The 22411-nt window shown below is 45.0% G+C and overlaps 1 protein-coding gene and 1 pseudogene across 1 annotated transcript; one reads left to right on the top strand and one right to left on the bottom strand.

The window, feature by feature from the left end:
• The window catches only part of LOC137467410 (zinc finger protein 420-like), a 111664-nt pseudogene that overhangs the window by 2949 nt on the left and 86304 nt on the right, over positions 1 to 22411 (top strand).
• LOC137467411 (inositol 1,4,5-trisphosphate receptor-interacting protein-like 1) lies at positions 4619 to 21947 on the bottom strand. The gene is made up of 2 exons (XM_068178914.1): positions 21896 to 21947; positions 4619 to 6628 (listed from the first exon to the last, which is right to left on the bottom strand). The coding sequence occupies exons 1-2, from the start codon at positions 21945 to 21947 to the stop codon at positions 4752 to 4754; spliced, it is 1929 nt and encodes a 642-aa protein (XP_068035015.1). The 3' UTR covers positions 4619 to 4751.

Genomic DNA, 22411 nt, shown 5'->3' on the forward strand with positions numbered 1-22411 from the left:
GACCGCAGTCTGGCCCCGCATGGGCCCAGCTGCTCCCAGTATGATCCCAGTAAGATCCCAGTATAAAAAAGTCACTCCCAGTGCTGCCATTCCTGGGATCCCCCAGCCCTCTCTGCATTCCCCCCTCCCGGATCTCCCGAGAGGAGCCCCAAGGGCTGGCAGTCCCCTGGCAGGGTCCCCAGCAAGGCCCAGTTTGGATGCGCAGCCCCCAGTTTTCCCAGTTTGCCTCTCCTTTTGCCCGGGCCGGGTTCCCCCCGCCCCCAGCAGGTGGGAGCAGCCGAGAGCCCGGCGCTGCCCATCCCGACCTGTCCCGGCTCCATCCCCGCTCCTGCCGCGGGCTGCCAGGGCTGCGGGAACGGGGCACCGAGGGTGTTGCTGCTCCTGGGGGAGGAGGAGGAGGGAGGGAAGAGGAGGCATGGGAGGAAGAGGAAGAGAAGGGACAAAGGAGGATCAGGGAAAGAAAAAGGAATCATGAGGTCGAGCCCTCCCTGAATTCGCAGCCCCCCTGGGACCATCACCCCCCATCCCATGGGTGACCAGGGATGGGGAGCTCGGCCCAGATATCCTGTGGGGGTCCCTGGGTTGGGTTTTTGGGGGGGATGTTTGGAGAATGAAGAACTGCAAAGCTGAGTGGAAAAGGCCCCTTGGGGGGACACTGGGGGGTCCCGGTGGCAGCTGCCGGCAGAGGCAGCCTGGAGGAGCAGAGCCCTGTGTCCCCCAGGAGCCCAAAGTGGGGAGCCCAGAGAGGGGGGAGCACCGTCATTGGCGGGACCCTCAACAGCCTGGAGAGGGGCAGGGGGGACTCCTTGGAGCCCCTGCAGCCCAAAGCAGAGAAGGAGGGGAGAAGGGACCCCGGGAGCCCAAAAAGCCCTGGCATCCTGTGCCAGGAAGGTGGACAGAGCTTCAGCCAGAGCTCGGAGCTGGTGGGCCATGAGCAGGTTCACCATGGGGAGAAGCCCTACAAGTGCTTGGAGTGTGGGAAGAGCTTCAGGCAGAGCTCCCACCTGATCCAGCACCAGATGATCCACACCGGGGAATGGCCCTACGAGTGTGGGGAGTGTGGCAAGGGCTTCAGCTGCAGCTCCCACCTCGTCACCCACCAAGGCATGCACACTGGGGAGAGGCCCTACGAGTGTCCCCAGTGTGGGAAGAGGTTTCAGACCAGCTCCAGTCTCCTCAGGCACCAGCGGATTCACACGGAAGAGAGGCCTTTCCGCTGCCCTAACTGTGGGAAGGGCTTCAAACAAAAGTCCCACCTTGTCACCCACCGGCGCATCCACACCTGGGAGAGGCCCTACGAGTGTGGGGAATGTGGGATGAGCTTCAGCTGCAGATCCCACTTGATCTGCCACCAGAGGATCCACACTGGGGAACAGCCCTATGAGTGTGGGGAATGTGGGAAGAGCTTCAGCCAGAGGTCCCCCTTGATCAGCCACCAGAGGATCCACACTGGGGAAGACAATACAAGTGTGGGGAATGTGGGATGACCTTCAGCCAAAAGTCCCAGCTGATCATCCACCAAATGATCCACACTGGGGAGCGGCCCTATGAGTGTGCCCAGTGTCAGAAGAGGTTTCAGACCAGCTCCCATCTCCTTGTACATCAGCGGATTCACACGAGGAGAGGCCCTTCTGCTGCCCCAGCTGTGGGAAGGCCTTCAAACAAAAGTCCCACCTCGTCACCCACCAGCGCGTCCACACTGGGGAGAGGCCCTACGAGTGTCCCCAGTGTGGGAAGAGCTTCTCCAGGAGCTCTACCTTGACCCAACACCAACGGAGGCACCGGTAAGGGAAATCCTGCAAATGCCTCAGCTGTGGGAAGAGCTTCGTGCCCTGCTCCAACTCCATCCCCCATGGGAGGACCCACTTTGGTCAGAGCCCTGGTGACCCACATTCCCAGTGATCCCTGCTAAGAAGACACCTGGAAGGTGGTCTCCACGTCCTCCTGGTTCCCCATAGGCACCTGGATGAACACAGGGGCAGGAACATCCATCAGGACTCTGATCTAAACTGGAAATTCACTGGCAGAAATTGATTTCTTGACTTTACACCCCAAATAAATCTCACCCGCTCTGTCCAGTTATTTCTTCTGGTGGCATCAAGCAGTGCTGCATGATCTTGGAGGTCTTTTCCATTTCAATAATTTCTTTCTTCACCCTGTCTAAACAACCAGAACTGGGTGAAAATAAAGAAATTGAGCAAAGAGATCTAAAGCTGCACCATCTACCTGGATTTGGGGGTGAATTTGGGGTTGGTTCAATAGAATATTAGGGAGGATTTGGGTGTTCTGAAGCTATCAAAGTCAGGGGACATGTCCACAATCTCATAGGTGTGCCGGCAAAAGGTGTCCACCTGAGCCCGCCTGTTCTCCAAGAATTCTAATTGTCTGTCCCAGTCCCTGGCCTGGGTCTCCCTATCCGGGATGTTCCCCCAAAGTGCCCAAATCACTGCTGAAGTGCCCGAGCTGATCCTGGCTGTAAATGTTCCTGTCCACCAAGCTCTCCTGGTCAGTGCCATGGGAGGTGGGAGTTTAGGGGCTCCTGGGGGGACTGGGAAGGGCTTCTGTCAATCCTGTGGGCATTTGTGGTGCTGGGAGGGGGCTTGGCAGGGTCTATGAGGGAGATTTGGGTCCCTGACAGGGCTGTGTGGCTTGCAGAGAATTTGGGTGGGTCCTGGGGAAGATGGAAACGGGTTTTGGTGGTTCTTGGGGTCATTTATCTTGCAGGGAGTAGTTGGGGGGGGAGGGTCCTGGCTGGGAGCTGTGGGGTGGTTTGAGGAGTCTGGGAGTGGCTGTGGGGCTGGGAGGGCATTTTTGGGTGGTTGTGACTCCCCCAGACTCCCAAAGCTTCCACCAGACCCCACCCTCAAGATACTGCCAGAGGTCAGTGGCTCCATGTTGGGGTTCATCGTCCTGGCTCTGCAGAAGATATGGGGGGGTCCCCGGTGCCGTGTGTGTCCCCCCAGAGCGTGTGTGAAACCCCCCTATCCCATCGTTTCCTTGGTGTGCCTGAAGTGTCCAGTCAGGAGCAGAGTGACTCTTGCCAAGGAACTTTGTGGTGCTGTTGCTCAATATTAAATCGGGTTTTTGCTGCTCCCTTGCCGGGGATTTTTTCAGCGCTCTCAAGCCCTCGTTGGTAACAGGGTGAAGGAGCCCTGGGCCAGGCTCTGGCCCTGGGGGACACGGGGACGCTGCCGGGGGTCCCTGTCCCCTGTCCCACCCCCCATGGCCCTGTGTCAGGCTCTGGGCTCGATCTCGTGGAACATCCTCTGGGGGAGGCTGTGGCGCCGGGGGTGGGGGGACCCGGGGGGACAGGGGACCCCGCTGTGCACGAGCAGCGTTGGACTTCTCTGGGGGAACTGGGAGGGGGGGCTGGGGCAGAGTCACCTCCCCAGTGATCTCAGACAGCCCCTGTGATGTCACACAGCCCCTGTGATGTCATACAACCTCCTGTGATGTCACACAGCCCCTGCGATGTCACAGAGACAACTCTGAGATGTCGCCCTGTGATGTCAGACAGCTGCTCGGTGATGTCACAGAAGACTCTGAGATGTCACCCTGCAATGTCACTGTTTGTTCTTTGATGTGTTGGTACAAAGGCAAAGAGAATAAATGCTTCCAAACTACCATGAATCTCTACTATGTATGGCAAGAAGTAAATCATATTTTGTTTAGCTGCATCTCACCATGGATAAAGCTGTGCATGGAAAGTGTCTCTCACTGCTAGACAATATTATATAGGCCTGGTGGAAAAGGTTATATTAATAGACCAGCAGGGCCTCTCCGAAAGGACACAAATAACCAGGAATAGAGAAAAAAGAAAAACAGAAAAATTACTTTCTACTGTCACAATTTTGTGCCAAAACCTTGGTTATGAGAAGACAAAAAAAGATGTATTGAACCACATGTTTTGCAGTTAGGGACTTCTCTGACTTCAACTCTTCAGACTGAGTTGTTCCCCAGGAGCGTATAGAAGTGACTGTGTGAAGAAAACTTTTCCAAATATTCCTAAAAATTCAGGAGTACTCTGCTGCAAAATTTCAGGCACTTCAGGGCATTTTCACTTCAAGCTTCAAGCATTTCTATGGAAATTCTTGAGAGACAGCATACTTCATATATCCAACATCTCTGTTTGCAAAAAGTTTTTATTTCACATAGGGGTATAGGAAGGACATTCTCTAAATACAGAGGGTTAAATTCAAAGAATGACACATTTCAGGCAATTTGAGAAACTTATTTTCTTTTATTAATTTCTCAAACATAGATATTCAAATATTATTTAAAAGCAGACAAGCAACTACAGTAGGGTATTTCTCTACACTAACGGTAACTTTGCAGAATAGTTATACACTGACAAGACTAAAGGGCATCTGGAAGGAATGCTAAGAAACTAGTCTAATTAAAGGTAGAGCTCATTAAATGACTACACTAAGTCCCTAACAGACTAGGTTGCTGTCATCGAGATATTTCAAGCAACCTCCATCAACTTCACAGTTCTTCCGTGAGGATGTGCAGGTGGAGTCAGTTTCTGCCTCATAGACTTTGGCAACAGCACCGTCGTAACTGGAAGGTGAAGGGCAAGGCCACTCAGAGATGTGTCTGCACAACAAATCCATGTGCTGCAGCATCTTCCTTCCGCAGGAGCAGGAAAGCAGCTTCAGGATTGCCAGTGACAAATGCAACAATTACGCAGCGTTCACGTGGCTGCCATCGGGTGTGACCCCCCCAGCACAGCTCTGTGCAGGGAACTCCTCTCAGTGGCTGGAGAGCAGCGTCCGGAGGCGAAATCGCAGCCGACCATAAGCTTTCAGTGCCTCTAGGTGGGCAGCAGGATCTCGGGCCAGGTGCTCAAAGAGGTTGAGTGGCTGAAGCCTTCGCATTGCTGGCGGCAAGCTGATCTCTGCAGGAAGCCTCCCGTTGCCTAGCACAAAGTGCTCCAGGTGTTTCAAGTGCAGGCAGCGGCGCAGGTACGCCATGACGTCCCACAGCCGCTGTGCAAATTCCCTCCTGCGCCACCGGGACAGCGGTACGGTGGTCAGCACGTGCATGACCACAGTCTTCCAGGTAGAGCTGGAAAAACCTGTGCCCCTCAGGATGCAGGTGAAGACCTGCAGGCATTTCAGGTGCAGGCTCTCGCACGGCATCTGCCTGGCGATGTGCTGCAAGAATTTTGCCTCTGCCACAGCATATGTCTCAGGCCACGCTGTGCTTGCGATGATGTTGGCCTCGGCAGGCTGACTGCTCACAAAGATGCTGGAGTTGCCTTTCTGGGCCTCTGTGGGATGGCTGACCACAAAGATGTCAGAGTCCCCTTGGCGCACCCCAAAGAGCATCTCCACCGTCAGGCTCTTCTTGCCTTTGCTCAGCTGGAATTGGCAGGACCGGCTGCAGGGCTGAAACACCAAGTGCCATGAGTATGACTGAGGCACGTGCAGCCACGAGCATCTCACCAACTGGTAGAACCAGCGGGAGGTTTTCTCCACATCCAGGTAGGAGCCGGTGCAGAGTGTCTCTAGGAGGCTGCGCTTCTGCTCCCGCCACAGCTCCTCCTGCAAGTGGTGCAGGAAGCACAACAGCTTCTCGCCCGGCCGCTCCCTCTCGCACAAGCACGCAAGCTCCACACGGACGCTGAAGGTCCTTGTTGCCATCTGCCCTGCACTGTTCAGCTCTAGGTGGAAGACGTGCCCTGGTGGGGGATTCAGTGGGACCAGCACGTGGTACACACCATCCCACCCACGGGGACTCCAGCCCTCAAAGGCACTGCCCACCCCGATGGCTTCTTGAGGCACCGGGTAGAAGCTATTGCTCACGCTGTCCACAAAGACACGCGTGAAGCTCTCCATCAGCTCAGCTACCACTGAGCAACCTCTCTCCAGGTCCTCCACAGGCCACTGTATGCCATCCACTAAAAGGATGCCTTGCTCATTCCCAGCATCCTGAGTGTCTTCTCTGTCTTCGGGTCCACCATTGCCGCTCTCTTCCTTGCCACCATCACTGCCAACTTTTTCACTGGCAGCCACGTTACCTTGTTTGTCTTCTTTTCTATCCTTGTTCTTGTTTCCCTCCACGTTCACATCACCCTGTTCTTCAACCTTGTTTCTATCATTGCCATCTTCTTCTGTAACATCCTTATTTTCTTTCTCAGGTCCAGCAAAACCATTATGGGCACTTTCATTCCCGCATTTACTGCTATCTTCCTGCTCAGTCACATCTCTGCTTCTCTGTTCACTGGCATCACTGCTTTCCTGCACCTTCACATCCATGTATTTTTCCTGTCCATCTATGTTGTCTTCACCTTCATTTATGTCATTGTTGTCGCCCACCTTTATAGTCACACTATTGTTTTTTTCTTCATTTCCATCTCCTTCTTCTTCCTTTCCAGTGTCCTTGTCTTGCTCCACCCGCACATCCTTGTGTTCTCCTTCATTTGCTTCATCTAGGTCTTCTTTATTTCCAACAACATGGCCAGGTTCTTCTTCATTTTCGTCACCACGCCTGTCTCCTGGCACATCCCCATCACTCCGTCCCTCATCTTTCTTTAAATCATGTCCATTGTCTCTGTGAACATCGCTGTCTTCCTTCACCTTCACATCGTCATTGCCTTCAATGGCATCATCACTGTCTCCTTCATCTACAGCCACAGGACTGCCTCCTCTGTCATTTTCAGTGCTGCTGTCATCTGCCTCCACAGTCACGTCAGTGTTTTCTCCACCTTCCTCTGGATCAGTGCTGTTTTCTTTCTGTTCTGTTCCTTTCTCATCTCCCAAGGTCTTGCAGGAGCTCTGGTCCTTGCTGCTGCTGCTGGTGTCACAGCTCCTTCTCCTGCAGCTAAACCACAGGCCCAAGAAGAGCAGGACGCCAGCAAGAACCCAGACCGGCCACTGCTGCAGGGCACCAAAGAGCACGGCTCCCCAGCCCTCGTCCTGCTGCTCCAGGGGCCCCCGCTCCAGCTCCTGCAGCAGCTGAGCCATCTCACGGTCCAGCAGCTCCTGACGCTCCTTCATTCGCTGGTGCGTGGCCTCATCCAGCCCATCCCCAGCTGGCTGGGGGTACTGGATCAGGCTTTGCACGAGCACGAAGAGCAGTGACAGTAAAGCCATGGTCTGCAGGAGGACACACAGAAGGGGTCCAGTGGGGCCAGAATGGAGACGGACAATGAGGGGCAGGAGCAGCAGGGATGTGGCGGCAGGAAGGAGAGGGCCCCCGGCAGCTGGCAAGGCCTGCACCGCTGCCCCAGCAAGCAGCGCGCCCTCAGCGAGGCGCTCCCGCCGGGGCTGGGCCCTGGATGCGGGGGCAGCCCCAGGTACCTGCGCTTCTCCCCCAGCCCTCCTCCAGCCCCCAGCCCCGTCTCCTCACTGCTGTGCACTCACCGCTTGCCCAGGCTCTACTGGGGCAGCGGCACCCGCTGGGGCCTTTTCTAGCTGCCCCCATTGTGACACGGCGCCTGCGATGTCACAGAACCCAGAGCGCGGCACAGGCCAGCCCCGCCCGCCGTCCCCAGCCCGGTCAGGGAACTCATCGTGGCCCTGGGCACCCCGAGCCCCAACAGACACCAAGTGCAGATCCATCCCTCGGGAACCTGGGAACACCAGAGCTTCCCTTGACAGAGCAGGCACAAGCACCCTCACACACAACCCTTGTCAAATTCAAATCTGGGTGACATGACCCATGGATGTTCTCAGTGTACAAGTGTAGGCTTTTATTTAATACTGGTGGGGGACATTTTTTATTAGTAGTATTTATACTTATTACTTTGGGGTAGGATGTCATGTAAGCTAATGCTCTGTTACAGATTTAGTGAGATTTCTTTCTTTCTGGAAGAAATCCAGGCTGCTTGGATGATGCACAGGAAGAGTTAATACCATCCTAAAAAGGCCAAATAATTTAATTACAAAATTTTGATGCCTTCAATAACCTCTTAGCTCTCAAACTCTGTGGTTCAACACTGTGCAAAATTCTGGTATAGCCAGGATTTTGTTCAGAAAGTAGAATGTCTGTGTTTTCAAATTTCTGCAAAGATGTACCTCTGTCACTCCCACCATCTTCAAAATTGTCTCCCTTAAACAGTCTTAGCCAATCTCTTTGACTGATAAAGTAACTTCTGTCTCTTTCTGCTATCTCTTTGTGTACTTATCTCCAAAGGACTGTGAGTACAGGAGAGATTATACTCCTCGACCTTTCTTTGGGGAACTCATCTCTAAATGGAACTGCAGAAATGGGGAGGGAGGAAAGGGAAGCAGGATGTGACTTGAGTACCTGCATCGTGACCACAGATGGCCACTGCTAGACAGACACTGACGTCAGGCTGATCACGCTCACCCCTTGGTGTGTAGCAGAATAATGTTGGGATGGCTAAAACTTCTCTGAATTGGATTTGCTTAACAGATGTCATTAGTAACAGTATTCCAATAAAGAGTTTTAAACTCTCTTCCGAGCTGATGCTACTTATCATGTATCTTCCCTGCATTCTTCTAGGGAAGCTGTTTTTGATGTTGTCCCTTCCTTCTTTTTACAAGGGAGCAAAAATTATTTGCCAAGTATCACTCTTCCAGATTTGTTTCCTCTCATTTTCCAAGATTTAATAAAGTGAACACTCAGCAGAATAGTTCCGTATTTTTTGAACACAATTCTTCCTTTACCCAACTGAGGCCCTTCTGTGACCATGAAAACACAAAAACTGTTGTGAGCTACAGTTTACACTTAAGAGGTTGATATGGGTCAGTTCTCCCAGGTTATTCTTAGTTCACCTGCTAAGTAAACTGTTGATGTCAGTGACTGGAAGCTGCTCTCCAGGACATTATATATGTACATATATATGATAATTATATGACAAAAAATGCAACATATAGTTGGATCTGACCTTCAAGTTCACTAGCTTAAAAAAAGAAAAAAAAAGTCTGTAAGAAATTTGCTGGTTTTTCTATTTATAAATGCCTTCACATTTATATTTAGTTTATGCACATACAAGAGCCTTTCCTTGCATGGACAGCAGTGCCCATCCATCATCAGTCTCAGGTATATTATAAGTCTCAATGATAACTGCCTCCAGAAAGCATTTTTGAGACAAAACAGGCAAATTCTTTTGCGTAACTATACAATCTTCCAGTAGTAGGATCTTCACTCTCACATAAACACTTCATGCTTTTCTGCAAAGGAATCTGAGATAGATTTTTCTGAGAGATAACAAACCACCAAAAATTAATTAAATAACAAACAAGAGGAAAACACCATTTCTTCACTCAACACACTTTCCTTGTTTTTCATAAGCATTCAGATTTACAGCTGCTGATGCTACCACAGGAGCAGGGCTTTGTCTGGTTTTGCTTCCTCTTCCAGCAGAGCAAGCACAGCTGCAAAATGCAAATTTTTTTTTTTTCCTGAGACGGCAATCAATCTTCTGGTTTGGCTATAGTCTACTTTTCCCTATAAAATAGAACCTAGAGATACACTCAGAAAATATGTATGGAAGTACCTCTCAATTAATTAAAAAATATTATTACTCAGAAGATAGAGACACGACTGTCTACACTGTATGAATTGAACTTATATGAATTAGGACACAGACTCTTCCATTCTTTAGTAACAAAACTGATGCTGTCCTGAAAATGACATTAATGAATGAGACTGGTATATGAAAACCTTCTGCATCTGCTCTAGACGTTGGAATGAGCATGTTAAATGATGCAGCAGACAAGGAGGATGCACTTCTTAGGGAAGCTGAATGTCACTTCTGTGCTTAAGGAGTTCTGCAGTTTGGATGAAGGTCACAGGCTATGTCTAGGTGCACGAAAATGAATGATAAATACACACAGTTCTCTTAGACTGAAAGCAGAGCTAGACAAAGAGTATGAAAATCAGGAATAATTCATCCCCTGGTGTTCTAAATATGTCAATCTTCTATTAGAAGACAGTTTGTGAGCTCCTCCATGTATTAAAGCTATAACATAATAATAGAAGCACCTCAAAGTTGTAGAAGTATCTAAGATGCATAGATTAAGTAAGGTCTATGCAGAGCGAGCACCCTAAAAACATCATAAGAGCAAGCAGTGACAATTTCTGGGATAGTAATTACATGAATCAGTATCTAAAAGTTAAGTATAAGTGAAGAAGAGAATTTTTCAACTAATGGATCAGGGAAAATGTGGGAACAAAGGATATGTGATTAAAGATCACAGTGTATTATATAAACAGAGGTGGAGAATATATGACTTTGATTCTGTATTACAACATATTTCAATTGAGTTGTGTGTAGCTTTAGTTTTATACATGCACAATTTTTTAGAACACATTTTTAGAGTAGGGCATGCAATAAAGGAAATGCATTGTATTGCATTGATCCCCACATGACTCCCTGGAATATTTTAACATTTCCAGCACAGATTCCCACTTCTGAAGATGAAAACCCAGAGAAGATGAAAACCTGTAACTGCCATTAAGAGAAGGTCTAAAATTTTAATTGCTGTCTGAACACAAAGGAGCTGTGACATGCTGTGGTTTCTTGAAGCATTCCTGCAGTTACAGACACATCTTTAACTACCCCACCCTCTCCCTCTTCCCCATCCACCATTGACTGATGCAGCTGGGAGATTCAGTAACTGTGGAGCAAAATCTTGCTTACTTTCAGCTCTCCTGCCCCAGCAAATGCTCAGCTCTTCTGGGAAGATGGACCTATGCCATAAACACACTGCACCTGGAAGAGAATGAAAACTTCCCTTCAAACACACACATGTGACCAGGTTTCTGGAACTGCCTGATGTTGCCAGTTTTCGTCTGTTTTCCACAAAGAAGGGAAAGAACCTTGTATTCTCCTCCTCATGATATTTCAAGTCTTAATTCCAAAAAACAGAGATGCCAGGACTTGTCAGTGACATGACTAACAATCTTATGCGAACTGGCAAGACAGCTCATTTCTCCTACATCTTACAGAAACCTTGGAATTATTTTGTCTGAAACACTTGGGGGAAGCAAGATGGACTTAATTCTGACAACTTTATTAAATATTCAGCACATCTGACATCCTGATATCAACAACAAAAATATGGTTTAATTATGATAAGCCATACTGGTATCATTTACAATACGTAAGTGTGAAAAAACTGCAATGAATTTTTTCTTGATCCATGTGGAAAAATACACACCTTCCACCCCCCCAAGAAAAGTAAGACAAGGCACAATAAATTCTCGTAATTCTCTTTCTTCTGGCTTTTCAGTTCCATCACAGCTCTCCAAATTAAGATTTATGTGCTATTTTGCATCTGTATCTGTTGTTGCTTTCCCCCCTACAGGGATATAGGTGCATAAGTTTGGACAGGAAACGGTATCCCTCAAGCCAAACTGAAAGGTTTATAAAGTTGCTAATAAAAGTTTGGGTCAGGGCCTAAATATCAATCATCTGCTCATTGTCTTTTTAAACGAGCTCAGGCATTTTCCCAACCACTCCCAGCAGGTCTCTGCCACTATTCTAAACTAAGATTTCAGACATTTCTTTTTTTCCTGTGTTGACCTCAATATTTTTTTTCTCCCCCTCTCTACCTGCCAGATGCATCCATCAGGATTTTGCCAAAGGCTATCTGCTTTTGAAGTTGAGAGGAATTCACTAATCGTGAGTGTCAAATCCACAATAAATGCCATTGCCTTATGGTATGTGCTGCTTTTGGGAATTATCTCAAAAGGCCTAGCTGTGAGAAGGCTGGCTGTATGTTAGGAGGGTTTTACTGCTAACTTTCATAACTCATGTCAGGTTTTCAGTTTCGGTATTCATTGGCTTCAGTGAGTGCAACTGTTTCCTGAATTTATGAAAATGTTGTCAAGATCCCTTGATCTTTCTTCCTTCGTCTCTCTCACAAAAACACATCCAAACACATCTCTACACAGTGGAATAGCATGCACAGTGGCATGCAAATCTAGCAAAAGAGAAGCTTGTAAATAAATAGCATGTCATTCTGCTTACTCAATAAATTCACCTGGGTGCTAAACTCATGACAAATGTATCATAAGCCCCGATGAAGGGTTTACAGCCTGTCCCATCACACCATCCTGAGTGCAATTCTGCCATGCATAGGAAGACATAAGTTTGAAAAACAGAGCAGAAATAGCTCCCGTAAGGGCAGGGTGCTGACATAGATGAAATCTAACTAACTGGAGAGCATTTGTTGTAGCTAAAGAAGACAGCATCAGTGTCACATCTCTGTGCCTGTGGAGGTGTAATCTACATTCAAAGCAACAAGAAATCTATCTCCTTTAAAAAATTGTCCATTAATACATAAATGTGTCTGTGTTGAAACTCCTCAGATACCATTCCCAACAAGAACTACACACAAGACTAAGAAATTCCACAGAGAAACACGATTTGGTGATCCAAAGAGGCAAGGAGAAAGAAAACCACATATGTGGAGTTTAACATACCAACGTAGTGATAGAAAAAGAATTACAAAAATAAATGTCAGTCCCCTTGAAACACTTGAGGCAGCGCTCTCAACCTTCTCTGATGCTCTAGGAAGATGTGAATGTCCTCCATGTCTCACATCATCCCCACCAGCCACATGGAAATATCTCCAATGCTGCTCGGAGTGTTTCAAGTATAACTCCCCTCGAATTTATGTAGTCTGTTAACATCCTCTTGGAGCAAACAGAAATAATAGTTTAAAAAGACAGCTCTATTTCAGAAACATGTGCCTCTACACGACAAAAAAACCCCAGAATTTAATACCGTCCCTAGGCAGAATTCATCCATCTTTAAGGCTTCTATTTTGTATGTCTGTTTTGTTTTCCTGGTAAGTAATACAAATGAACTGCTGGCAACATCACATCAAAACAAAAGCAGCAGAATCAGAAAAAAACACTGAAAAGTTTACCTTTGTAGGAAAGCTTCAGTCTTGGGATATTTTGTTTTGACATTCCAGTGACTGGAAGGAACAGCATCACTAAAGACAGCAGGCTGCAGGCATGTGGCATTTGCAAAGTTCTCATCCTGCTCTCTTCTTCTGCATCTTCTTTTGCACTATCTCCCCACTTTTCAAACAACCCAAGTTTTATCTGGAAGAAAAAAAGGAAAACATCTGTAGACCTGCATTACTGCATAAATAATAATTCTGTAAGCAAGCCAGACCTACCTTTAAAGAGCAGCTCATTTAATTTCTTTGCTACAAAAGTATTTTTTTCCCCAGTATAAGTAAAAATGTTTTGTTTCTTTAATACTAAATTTACACATTTTGACATTGGAAAAATATGTAAACTTTTCAACACCAGTGTCTAGCATAGCTGAAGTTCAAGCACAAATTAAATTAATACAGTATCCACACAAAGAATATTTGCCATTCAAAAGATACCACACAACTTGTTAGTTCATACCAGTCGACTGGATATCTTAATGTTTTATAACTTTTTATCTCAGTGCAAAAGCTATTTTATGTTTATGCTATGACTAGAATGAGCTGTGATGTCTCAGATGCCATGGGGGTACAAGCAGCGTTAACAATGAGTACATACCCATCAAAACTTTCATAAATAAACTAAGAAAACTGGACAGAACAAGCAGTTGTGTTTAGTTTTAATAGAAAAAAAGTCAGTGCAGATGATGGATTTAAAAGTGCTTTCAGTATGATATTTCCAGCAGAATAACTGCAACTCATCCACCAAAACGTCCTATAAACTTTAATGAGTGTTTCAGGCTGGGGTCAATAGGCTGGTATGAGATTTTGTTAGCACAGTGTGCAACTAAGCCAGCTTTGCAGCACTTTTCACTTAATAAGTGTCATTCATAGTCCATAAATCTTGAAGTGTTTTACAAATGAAAGCAATTATCACTGTCCTTATTTTCCCTATGCAAAAGCAGAACCATAAAGCTGCAGTGAACCTATTTCCTCAAGGTCACACAGCACAGTAGTTGAAAAGAAAACAGCAACAGCAATCCTGGTGTCCTTTGTACCCAGCTATCAAGGATCTCTTTTGCCCAATAACTCCACTTTTGCACATAAAATTATTTTAAATGGCGTCTTGAGTTCTGAAGGCAAAACTTGATGGTTAATAAATCACAGAGATCAGAGTATGAAAATACTTGTAAGACCAGATTCTTCCTCCTGCAAGTGCATGATGCTAGAGGTCAAGGGAGACAGCTGGTGAAATTAAAAATATCAGTGTTTGAGTAATGCTGTAAAACCAAGGAGTAAAGAAATGTTATGCTTAGTCGAGAGATTAATGGCTCATGACTTGCCATGAAAATTATTTTCTGAAAGGTACTGGAACTGCCTGATTAAAAGAGCAATCCTAGCGCCCACGTCGGCCAGCACTTGCACAGACATCAAAGGAGAGGCTCCTTACAAGCCCATGAGGGATGCAGCACAGCTCGTGGCCCCTGGTCTAGCATTCGAGCTCCTGCAGCCCTGGGTCAGGCAACTCTGAGCTACAGCAGCACCCAGAACCATGGCATGAAAGCATGGAAACAGTTTTCTCCAACAGAGGAAATCTCTCTCAGATGAAACTTGGGCTTTCTGAGCCTCCAGAACTTCTGTTAATAGTAAAAGACAGAGAAGTGTGCAAGAAGAGCACGGTGGTGAAAGAGAAAGAGGGAAATAATTTGTAAAATGCCCAAAGCGTAGCTCCTATTGCAGAACACTGAGCTTCATTCTTCTCAGTCCCCTCTTCAACACTGACATTCAGTGTCTGAATGTACTACTCTTGGCCAAGGGGAGTGCATGTTCATGAGATGACATGGCGAGAAAACAGACAAACATGAAATGCCTGTTTCATCTTTCCCTTCCCTTTATTACAGAATGAGATCTGAAGAGAAGGCCCTTACTTCTTCTGTGCCAACACATCTATTTGAGGGTGCACCACAAAAGACTGATGTGGATTGGACTATCGTAGGGTTAAACTGCCTTTAAAAAATCTATTTAGGGGGAAGAAGGGGAACAGAGGGGAGGGGAGGAGGGGGAAGAATATATGAAAGTGAGACACCAGCCCTGTCCATCTTCAGCAGGATGATAGTGACAAACCATACTTCAAAAAGAAGCAATTAAGTGGGAGCCAGTCTCACTGCCAGCATGTTGAGATGTCATGGCCTGAAGGTCTGGGCCTCAGACAACAGGGAATTCACCAAAGGATTTGGGGTTCATTTTCTTGAGGCAAATTACTGTGAAGAATTAAGACTAAATTTGACTAAAAAACCAATTTTGTCGATGCACTGTCATTTGCTGAATTGATTGAGAATCAGCACCAAACTCAGGCCTTCGGCCATAGCTCACAACCTCACTTTTTCATTTAGGCATTTTTTGCTAATGGGAACCTTCAGGTTTTTTTGGTTGGTTTTTTTTTTTCCTCTTTTCCCTTTTATTTGAATAATGTCTCTGAAAAACCATTTGCCTTCACAAGGCGGTTGATTAGTTTACACTGGAGGCAGCTGCTCTGTGAGCTCGAGTCAACCCTGCCCTGTCTTCAGATTCATTGCAATCTGGCCAGATTGTCACATATATTTTTAGTTTATGATGATCCTCTAATACAATTCCAGTTTCCACACAGAGTCCTTCCAACAGTCTGGCTCAGGTTAATGAACTTCAGGCCAACTAACTTGCCATTTATCTTCAGGAAATATCCTTCCTCTCTGTAACATAAGCAATGTCAATCAGTGTCCTGTGCTGAAAAGACCCACAGCCACACTGATCAGAAGCAAACAGTCCCATGAGCAGAAATAAAACATAAATCCTAAAAGCAAATTCTACTACCCCGTTCCTTCCTCCCCTCAAAAGTAAGAAGAATTTGGTCAGACAAGAAAAAATTACTGGTTTGTTCAGTTCTTTGATACTTGAGCTAAGGACCAACACCTTCTAAAACTTCCTCACCGTGAACAGATCCAAAATAAAAGAGGAAAAAGAGTCTGAAAAGAAAAATGCTGAGGCTAAAGATGCTTCCCCACCTTGGCTTCAGCTAGGAAATAGCACTGCACTGTGTTAATTATCACCTGCAAGACCGACCAGGGAAGGAAGCCATGCACACACCTCGCGGAAACGGGGGCATTTCCAGCGGAATAAAGGAGCTTTTATTTGCCCCATGTAGGGCGGGAGGCACAAGGCTGAGAGGGGCTGAGCAGCCTGGCTCCATCCTGCTTGAACCTCCCAGCGGGGCCCATAAATTCGGACTGGGCTGTGGGTAACACTGCCAGAAGACAGAAAGTGGAGCTGCGGGTGGGTTGCCATCCTGACAGAGAGAGGGGCCAGACCTGACTGGCACATGTGCCATGGCACGTCCCAAAACGAGGTGTCACCTCCCCGCAATTGGTCACATCTAGTGGAGCCTATAAAACAGATTGCTCCGAAGCTACTGTCTGAAACAAGAAAACCTGGGGCCAATTTACTAAACATAATTTATTCCAGGCCCTTTGTGGCAATAAACAGAGCTCTTCAGTCTTCTCAAACACACAGACAGTAAGGAGCTCTGTGCTTATGGGAGCTTTTTCAGATCGTTCAGCCCAAACCTATCTAAATGCAAAATCTTGCATTCACAAATACTGTGTAGTTTCCGACTTCTCCTGGCGTCAAGACGTCCAGAGCTGAAACGACTGTGACCCACCTGCAAACACACACTTTTTAAACTGTATTCAGGAAACTCTCAGTTAATTCTGTGAAAAAAACCTTTATGAAATTGGAGGATAATTTAAAACCTGTTTCCAGCACTATTTTTCCAAGGTCATTTTAAAATTCAGAATTTTATTTTCCAATAAAGAGTTGTGGCTCAGTTTTAGTGAATCTAATAGCAATGCTGCAAACTGTGACAACTGAAAATCTAGAGCTATAAGCTCTAGATAAAATCTAGTCACTCTAAGCTTATAAATCTAGCCACTATAGCTTATAAAATCTAGTCACTATAAGCTTATAAATGAATTATAAACCTAATGAGTAAGGTGCCTAAGCCACGTAGCTTCAATACGTAATTTTCTATCACTGATGCAGGAGTTTTTCTTTCTTCTCCTCATCTATCCTTGTTTGACATCTTGTGGTTTTATTTTATTTTGGTCAATGGAGTCAGAAGAGAGCAAAAAATGTCCCTTCCAGACATCAACAAAATAGCATGAGTGGCCTTTCAGACAAATATATTGCTTTAAAAGATTTAAAACTAACCAGCTACAATAGAAACAAAAATTACCCCACCTACGATTCATATTTATTGAAAGGTACATTATCTCTTTATCATCTCTTTATTAAGAGATAAATATCCGTTTATTTAGGTAGATTATTTTCTACTATTACAAGTAGAAAATCTATATGCACACAAATTTGAAGCACGTTATTTTAACTACAAGTATACAGATATGTGTGTCCAATGCATTATGCAGATATCTCACCTTGAAATTATCATACAAATTCCAAAAGAAAAATTACTGTGGTTGCCTACTGTGTGGTTCAAAACTGTACTATAATCATGAACTGGATATTGAATTGCCTTTGTTAGTAAGAGGGAAAACTGTAAGCATACATGGCTTAGATTAGTAACTTAGAAAGTCAAATAGACTAAAAATAAAATTACATCTTCAGACTTACTTAACAATCTTAACTTAGTTCTGCAATAACAAAGATGACATTGATCCAGAGCATAATGAAACTATGTTCTTGTACCCCTTAGATAGATGGTCTGTTTATTATTTGGCAGAAGATGCTTTTCTCTTCATTGTGAAATCTCAGTTAAAGCTAACTCCATCCAAGAACTGGTAAACAGTATTATTCATCACTATTCTCCTACTTATTAAGTAGGTCTTGTGCTGTTTTTAGTCCAGAAAATGTTCTCTTTCAGGATTCAGAAAAATACTGCTTTTTACACAAACCCCAGATCAGCATTACCTCACTTCCCAACACCAGGAGAAATTAATGAATAAAAATACAATGGTACAATCAAAAAGCATTATGTGAGCCTGCAGTAAGTGATTTGTTTTTCATTTTATGTTGCATAAATCACTGGTTTTAGTCTACCTGGTTTAGATGAGGTTTTGCCATGCAGCAGTCTTCGCTATTGTTAAATACCCAAACAATTAGCAGAGACTCCTAAGAAGCATAACCCAGCTTACACTGAGTTTTGCAAAACTATAAAGGCTTTAACTTTTACTGAGCTCCTCACAGGATTTACACACCATCCATTCAACACCAGTAACTTGGCAAGAAAAATCACTGCTCTGACTCCCACTTGAGAAAAACCAAATCGAGCAAAGAAAAATGAAGGGTCTGAGAGACAATGAGGACACAATTGAGGGAACAGAGTCAGCAAAAAAATCTTATTGCAGAGAACCATCTGATAATAAATAAAGCTCTCCAATAGAGAGAGAAAATACATTTGAGGATTACACTGGATTTTTTGTTGAGATGAACTCAAGCTCAAGTAAAAAATGGTGACTAAGGAAGTGAAATGAGAGAAGAAGGAGGAAGGAACTCCCTTATTTTGTTCACTCTTTCATACTTTTCAGCATCTTTCTGAAGGGAATCTGCTGGTGGAAGCATTTCCAACAGGCATGTAGTCTGTTTGGAGATAAACACTGGTTGAAATGGTAGAAACCTTTCAGAATGGTCTGTGTCACATTGCTCTGAAGAGCTCATCTGACCATGAAATTTACTGTTGGGCACCTAAAATTATACACATAGGAAACGAGCACTTCATCCTCAAAAGATATCAGGATCTTTTTCAGGTCAGTGTCAGTGAGGTGAGGATTGCACTCAAAAATTTCACACAGACACAGAAGTAATCTTTTCAGAAAGTGACAGATAGACAGCCATGCACACAGACATGTTATGTATCATTACAAACGGTGATTCCGAGAAATTTTATCTGTGGCATTCTATATTTTGGACATGTAACACATAAATCCAAGACTGATGATAAAGCAAATGCTATTCTCTAACCCTAATTATTTGTATATTGTGTCTCCTCAAAAACAAACAAACAAAAAACAAAAAGCCCCACCCAAAAAAACCCCAAAAAACAACCAGACTCACTGCTTTCTACATTCTGTAGGCTGTTTCTCAAACACAGTATCTATTGTTCAAGAAAAAAGATAGGATGGAAAGCAATTTGTCATCTGAAAATTGTATTTCCAAGAGGAGGTAGGGACATAAATAAAATGTCCCACCAGTCAGATGTGAAGCTGGGATCTTTGCACAGAAATATCAACATGCCTTTCACTCTATAGTTAGATGCATATGTATCTCTTATGGATTCTTTTTCCTCATTTCCTCTTGTTTCCTTTGGGGAAGGAACTATGACTTCAGGTACTACGTCCATTATAACAGCTTTCTATCCGCTCTTTATTTAGAAAGACATGAGAATGCCCTACAAGTCTGATCATTAAAAAAAAAAAACAAAAAAAAAACAAACAAAAAAAAAAACCCAAACAACAAAACCCGAACACAAGCCAAAGAAGAAAGCAGTGTAAGGCACGATTCAGCAACACATAAGAATCAAAAGGAGCCCTAAGCCAAACCTCAGTGTTACATTATTTTAAGTACAGCATGTTTCCCCAGCAGACCAAAAAAACCACTAATGCTATGAAAAGTGATTCTAAGATGAGTTTTGTAATTCTGGTATCCAAGAAAAGAAAAAAAGCAGTAGCATGAAAATTCCTAGAGACATTAATGAAAACGTAGACTAGATGGAAAACCACGTACTTTGACGTCTGAAGGGTTTCAAAGAGAGACAGAGAATTTTCCTCTGAAATGTCTGTCACCACCTGCAGCACTTGGGGTGGTTTGGCTCAGCTCTGAGTGAAGGAGACAACACTTGCAGGAAGCTCTGCCTGTGGAACAGCCTTGGCCTGCTCTTGAGAAAATACTGGAAAGCCAGAAAAATGTCACAATGGCCATCAGAGAAAACAAATGCTCATTTTAGGGAGATCTGCCTGAGCATTTAAAATCTAGCAGATGGCATTTGTCCTGCTGCAGCCTGAATTACCCTCAGGCAGCACTGTCAAGCCACCTAAACCACTGACCCTGCAACCACCATTCTTCTGCTGGAAGAAACATAAACCTACCTTGGCCAACACAAAGGAAGGATTACAATCTCATTTTCGCCTCCAGGAATTCTTGCCAGTGTTTTGCTATGGAAAAACCATTCTCTGCTATTTCCTTTCATAGGAGACCTTCCAAAATATGCAGGAGTGAAGCATCGGTCCTCTAGCAGGGACCAGAAGTCTGAACTGGCTGATATTTTTGGGCATTACCAGTAACTAGTGGCAATGGGGTATTCTACAGATTAGTTACTTGAACTTGCCCTATCATGACTTTTGTACATTTGTGAAAAACCCAGCTTGAAGGGACAGTAGTGCAGCACTCTGGTGAAATCTGTGATATATCAAATCCAGACTTACAGCTCTGCAGGACACAGCAGCAAGGTGGATAGCAGTGCATACTCTGAAAGGGAACAGCCTGTGAGTTTCTGCATGGATACATCTACAGATGCAAGTAGGTGGGGCTCTCCTGTCCTTGATCCAAGCAATCCAGACCTCAGCCAGATCCTAGTGCTGTATGGCTCCATTAATTGCACACTATACAGCAATAGATTACACATTTCAGCCATACACACATCTGAGGCACCACCAGACAGCCAACTCTGTGTGCAGGCACAACCTGCAGATCATGCACACAGTCACAACTCAGCAGACCCTACTAAATCAAAAACTCAACCAAAACAACCCTAAAACAAACCCTGCCCAAAGCAGAAAGAAATAAAGGAACAAAGATTTACATTTACATAACTATTTAAAAGGTAAATTTCATTTCACAGCTAATGCTTTATTGTACTAAAATTTGTAGCTATATTATCTCATGTAAGCATTAATGTATTGCCCAACAGTTTGTAATTTTGTGTAAATGCTTGCAGGCACTCACAGCTGTATCTAAAGTCTGTGAGACTCTCCGATAAAAACAAAATGTTACAAATGTTAAGTAGAGGCAACTGCATGTTGTAGTTGGCATCTTAATATAATAAAACATTTTTTTATTTTTTCTATTTTACAAATCCTGAAAGCATGTTTCCTTAACTGCCAGTACTATTTAGTTTATTGTCAGCTGTGTAGAAGTCAAATCATAACTTTCAAAATATTCAGGCTAAGGCAGTTTAGCAATGGTTAAAAAATGTGCACTTCATATGGCAGCTGGGCTTTGATCAAATCTGTTTGCTGTATGTCCAATGGCATATTTTACTAAAATTCCTTTCATCAACGTATGGCCTCATTATTTGATGCACTGTCAGTGAACTCTGTGCAGCACAGTCTGCAGGATTTCATGTATAAACTACACTATAGGGAAAGACATGCCAGAAAGATTTTAATTTCCACTTCCAACAAATTGATTTAATAATTCATTACTATATTCTTGAAGTCTACTGGAGAAGGGTTTTTTTAATGCATTGTCCACCTAATTTTGGATCAACATTTTGTGCAGCTAAAATGTAAAGTGATACACATATGAACATGTACACTGCAGAACAGTGATTATCTGTTGGCCCAATAACCCAGTTATTTTATTGTTAGACTGAACACATTTGCTTTCTTCCTGTTTTTTTTAAACATTTGATTTCATTTAAATTTGGAGTATATGTGACAGAGAATCAGCAGAGCCTCGATAAAAAATCCCACTTGTGGAATCTTAGGATTCCAAGGTCAGTCTTTTGTCTACAGCGCGGGTTTGCTATCAGAGTCTGGGTGGGATTATAAAATCACCAGGAGAAAAGAGCATGAACAAGTTCTGCTTTGGCAGTACCTCAGGGCTTTGAGGGAGAGGGTTTGTGGTGCTTACTTGCTCACAGGGACACACAGAAATAGTTGAAATGATAAAAATAGTCCAAACACTTTCGATATTGGAAGGAAAACATGAGTCACTGGCAGCTAGCACCTCAGAAATGTGCAGCTTTTGCTCCTATCTTCCACCTGAGAGCTTCCTAGGTGGGGGCGATTCTTCCAATTGCATCAGCGTGGCCATGGCTGGAAAGAGCAGTGAGCAGATGGATTTAGCTTCTCCTGCCAGCCCCTGAAATGCCAGTTGTCATTTGTGCGCGCTGAGGATTCTGCTTCAGACTCTGAACTTGTGCAGCTGCTCCTCGGGCGCTGCTCGCGCGCAGGCGCAGCGGTGCTGCAGCAGCTGTCCCGCACACAGGGAGGGCTCTGGAGCCTCCCCAGAGCCACCAAGGAGCGGAGGAGGGAACGTGCCTGGGATCTGCTGCAGGACCGTGAGGCTGCGGGGGATCCTTCGGTCTCTTTGATGGGCGAGGGAACGGGGCAAATGGAATCAAGGTGAGACAGGGATCAGACAGCCCCACGCCAGGCAGCGTTTTCTCCCACCTGGGCTCCTCTGAGTTGAGCAAGCTCGTGAAGCTTGCGGAGCAAATGAGACCTGGGAGTGAAGGAAAAGGCTGTCTGGGAAGGAGTCAGATAAACCCGTGTGGG

The sequence above is a fragment of the Anomalospiza imberbis genome, unplaced genomic scaffold (genome assembly GCF_031753505.1).
Source record: "Anomalospiza imberbis isolate Cuckoo-Finch-1a 21T00152 unplaced genomic scaffold, ASM3175350v1 scaffold_62, whole genome shotgun sequence".
Lineage (NCBI taxonomy): Eukaryota > Metazoa > Chordata > Aves > Passeriformes > Viduidae > Anomalospiza > Anomalospiza imberbis.